General features: G+C 31.5%; 1 protein-coding gene across 1 annotated transcript; it reads right to left on the reverse strand.

Annotated features, from left to right (window-relative positions):
* On the reverse strand, positions 3,708 to 4,423 carry LOC107630258 (dehydration-responsive element-binding protein 3). The gene has a single exon (XM_016333356.2). It carries the CDS (start codon positions 4,376 to 4,378, stop codon positions 4,016 to 4,018), a length of 363 nt encoding a protein of 120 aa, XP_016188842.1. The 5' UTR covers positions 4,379 to 4,423; the 3' UTR covers positions 3,708 to 4,015.

Below are 4,429 nucleotides of genomic sequence, written 5' to 3' on the forward strand. Positions count from 1 at the left end.
ACATCATATACATAAGTGTTTTTATTTTTTTTTATCAAGTGATTCATTATATTATTAAAGACTAATGTCTCGTATTTTTATCAGTTTTAAAATATTAATTGGTGTAATTGAAATATCTAATTCTAATATAAGACTAATTTTTTGCTAGAGTAGAAGATTCTATTGCAACATTATATTCAAGGTCAGCAAAATTTGTATAAAAATATTGGCAACACAAAATTGGTTTACCACATAACATAACAATATATATAAAATATTATTACTGTAAATCGCTCACTTTTTGAAGGATTCAGCACTTTTATTTCTTCACAATTAATAAAGCAAAGGAATTAAAGCAGCAAAGGATGGGAACATGAGAGACAGCGCTAACAATTCGATAGATACACGGAGAACAATAATTAATCTACCTATAATCTTGTTAATTGGTATCTTGATAAGCCGTCCATCACCAATCCATTCATTTATTAGTTAAAAAAAAAATAATAAATAGGTCTTTAATTTTTTATTTTGTAGGTTTTTTTTTTGTTATTTTAAATTTTAGAAAAAATGATAAGTGGCCTTTTGATCCGCAGATATTTTAATGTTTAAGGATTTGAAAATACATTCAAGTTTTTGGTATTTTCAAAATTTAGATATATCGATCCTTCATGTTCACTTGGGTATATCAGATTCAATAGAAAAATTAAATGTGACTCCCGTTGTACTAACATAATTGATACAGATGTACACGTAAGAGAATTTTTTAAATTGGACAAATTAGACTTAGGAATCAATATTTCTAAATTTTAAAAAGGTAGAAACTTAAATATATTTTTAAATTCTAAAAAATTTAAATATCTAAAAATTAAAAAGTCACGATCATTTTGTCCTTTTCTGTTAATTTAATCAAATCAATCTCATTTCTAGTTTTGAAGATCTAACTTAGCTTGTAGACGTACATCTGTACTAGAACACAAAAATAGTATGCAAACAAATGGGTCCCCGCGATCCGCTCCCTTCCCTCTCGTCGTCTTAACTCTTAACACCTATTGAGTCTTGACAAGTCTTAGCTAGTAGTATATGGCTAATTTTGATAGGTTGAAAAAACAAGGTTAGCTCAATGCATGGGAGCCATTAACCATAGTACAAAAGTGAGCTTTTATTTGATAATAGATAGAAGGCATCAATACCAGCCATGGCCATTTTCTTTTTCTGCCGAGCTTTGCAGCGGGTACCCTTTTCATGTCCTTTGCACTTTTTATCTAAAATTTCAACCATTTTTTCAAAGTGAAAATTAGCAAGGAATTGGAATTAATTAATCAAAAATATTTAATAACCAAAAAATTTTAGTTAAAATTAGTCAGAATTTATCTTGTAATAATTAATAAATATTAAATAAGATAAATTTTGATTTTTTTTATTTTTTTAACATTATCGTTAAATAATAGTATCAATTTATTAACTCAGAAATGTTTAATAATAAAAAAAATTTAATCAAAATTAACTATAATTTACCTTATTTAGTACATTAAATAAGTGTTTGACTGTTTTTTTATTGTTTTCGTAGTATTACCGTTATTAACTTCAAAAGTATAAACAGGACTGTTTATAGTAATAATATTATTATTATCAAAAGTTTTTATATTAAAATGAATCGTTGGAAGAGAAATTATGAATTGAACATGGATAAGACATGGATTAAAAGCTTTTGCTCAATTATTGGAGCAGAAGTCACTCTTTCTCTAATGGTGTGTAACTGGTGTCCACTTATCATATCGGTGCATCCCAATAATGTTGAGTTAGGGCTGATGAGTGATGACGACTCGATGAAGATATTTTCGTTTTACTTTTATTTAGAAAATAAAAATATTTGGTAACCAAAAAATTTTTACCAAAATCAGTCACAATTTGTTTTATTTAATTTTTATTAATTACTGTAACAATTGATGAAAGGTAGATAAAATAACTTCTAACTGTTTTTTTTTGTTTTCGTAATATTACCGTTTAAAAAAATACTTTATTATACATAAGAAAAGCTGTATAATAAACCACAGAAATAGGAACGCTTGTTGATTTGAGCAAAACTACAAATACTAGTGTGCTTCGTTTTATTTTTGTAGAATTTATAGAATCATAATTTGTAGGGTTAGGACCATATTTCGTACAACAATGAAAGGAGTATATATCGTCGCCACAAATTATAGTACGAACAAACCATTTCTTTTTAGAAGGGAACGATCATACAGAAGGGGCAAATTTGTTTCATTTGAATATATATGAGTAATATGCGAAGGCAGATCGCAGGATTATGTCACATTCAGGATCTTCATTCCAACGTAGATTGTATATCTATATATGGACCACAATACTATTTAATTAATGTCATGAACGGTAGATGAAAATAGATGTTCAACAGTTCTGATGAGGGGTGAGACTAATTATCCACAACAAATTGTGCCAAGTGTGACATACGAATTTTGGCACTCCTCTTTTCTGCATTTACTACTTTAATTTGTTTTTTGCCCTGAAAAACCTTTTGTGAACAATATACTATTCTTCTTCGTTACATGATGAATAAAATAATATACTACTACTATTAGTCTCTTATCATGTACATTCTGATTAAAAATCTTCCTAGCTAATAATACAGTACTACTGTTAATAAAGAAAAATTAAATAAAAAAACATTCAATACTATGCGAATATAACAACGTTCAATATTTAAAAAAAAATTTGATAATTAGACATATTTTTTTTTCTTCATCATTATTGTATTTACAAAAAAAAAAATCGTTCAGTGCTCCTGCTCCCTCTGAGTTTTCAATAGATTCTCTTGTGTTGTCAACTGGTGTAGGCTACAACTAATGTGATTGGAGGCTGCTAAAAATTGTGTGCTTTGAGTTGGGATCCTGAATTTGTGTGCCGCTAACACTTAGTAGATCCTTAAATTGACCATGAATATTTAACAACCCAAGGAAACTTATCTGATCCGGGGTCGTAGCTACAGCATATACGTGTACTAGCACATTAAAACTATTCAGTGATCATAAATTTTCTGACCATGTTATGATTCAAAGCCTCAAGGTTTTGAGTCTTTGACAACATTCTAAAATGAAAAATGAAAAATGATATAACTGCGCCTCACCTGTTTAATCATTATTTATTAAGATATGGGCTTTACTGCACACTGCAAATTTACTAATTTAGTAAAGCGAATAAGCAAGTACTATTTTGCAGTACCCTAAATAAAAGGTAATACGGCCAAAGAAAAAGGAAACAAGGACCTCCGCGTCGCGTGTCAAGACACCATTGGTAGCTGTACGCGTCTTGGTTTAGAACAGAAATAGATAGATAGATTCATTTACAAATTGCAAATCTTTGAGAAAAATCGTTAGAATGAAGAGGAGGTGTGTCATGTTATTATCGTCATTAAAACTTCCAAGTTCTATTTTTAATTTATTAACTTTTTGTGGGCCCAAATTGGTGATGTAGGTAGCCATTGATTAAAATAGAGTTACTCTCTGTTATAGGGAATCTACTTTATATTTTATAAGCTTTCATTTATTCCTGTCTCCGAAAAGCATAATTATATGAGCTCTGAATCACTTTGTTCATGTAAGTTTCAACATCATACATATTCAATTTTGACCCCGCACGAACGAAGGAACAACAAAACAGAGAATGAATAAATAAATAGAAAGAAAAGGGCTTACTATTTGTGCTACAAGTGGAAACGAAAGAGATTATTATTAACAAGGAAGAGCATTACAAACCTCACACCTAAAGTAAAGAGAAAGACGTGAACTTGAGGGGGAAAAATGCATTAAGAGCACTTAAGATGAAAAATTGCAAAAGGCTCACATGCAAAGTTAAAACAAAATAAAGAGAAAATATAGTCTTATCTTATATGTAGTAGTAATAAAAAAAGGGGTTGTCTAATAATGATAAGATGAGAAAAGAAAAGAAAAGAAAAGAAAAGAAAGGAATTGAAAGCAAAACTGAAAGCACACACGTTACACGTAGAGCAGAGATGAGATTAGTATTGCCACAAGGAAGGAGGATCAAGGTCAAGAGTGGTGTACTGGTGAGACTTAGACTGAGTGTGCATTGAAATCTGATCCCCGCCGGTAAAATAGACACCGCAATCTTCCCTCACTTCCTCCTCATAAATGCTGCTGCTGTGATACCACCATGGGTGAGGATACAGCCACCCATCAACTGGCTCCAAGAACACCATTTCCTTGTTCGCCTCCGCCGATTCGAAACTCGTTCCTAGTGCTGGCAGCTCCACTATCTCCCCCAGCTCCTCCGGCGTCGATGGCTCCTCGGACGACGATATTGATGATGATGGTGACGACGACGACGATGATGATGATGATGAGGGAGAGAGAAAGTCCATGGAGGCGGCTTTGGCGGCGGCGGCCTGGACGTCACGGGGACAGTTAGAGTG

Source organism: Arachis ipaensis, chromosome B03, assembly GCF_000816755.2.
Source record: "Arachis ipaensis cultivar K30076 chromosome B03, Araip1.1, whole genome shotgun sequence".
Classification (NCBI taxonomy): Eukaryota; Viridiplantae; Streptophyta; class Magnoliopsida; order Fabales; family Fabaceae; genus Arachis; species Arachis ipaensis.

Coding starts and splice junctions, on each gene's coding strand:
- LOC107630258 (XM_016333356.2), bottom strand. CDS start 4,378: ATGGACTTTCTCTCTCCCTCATCATCATCATCATCGTCGTCGTCGTCA.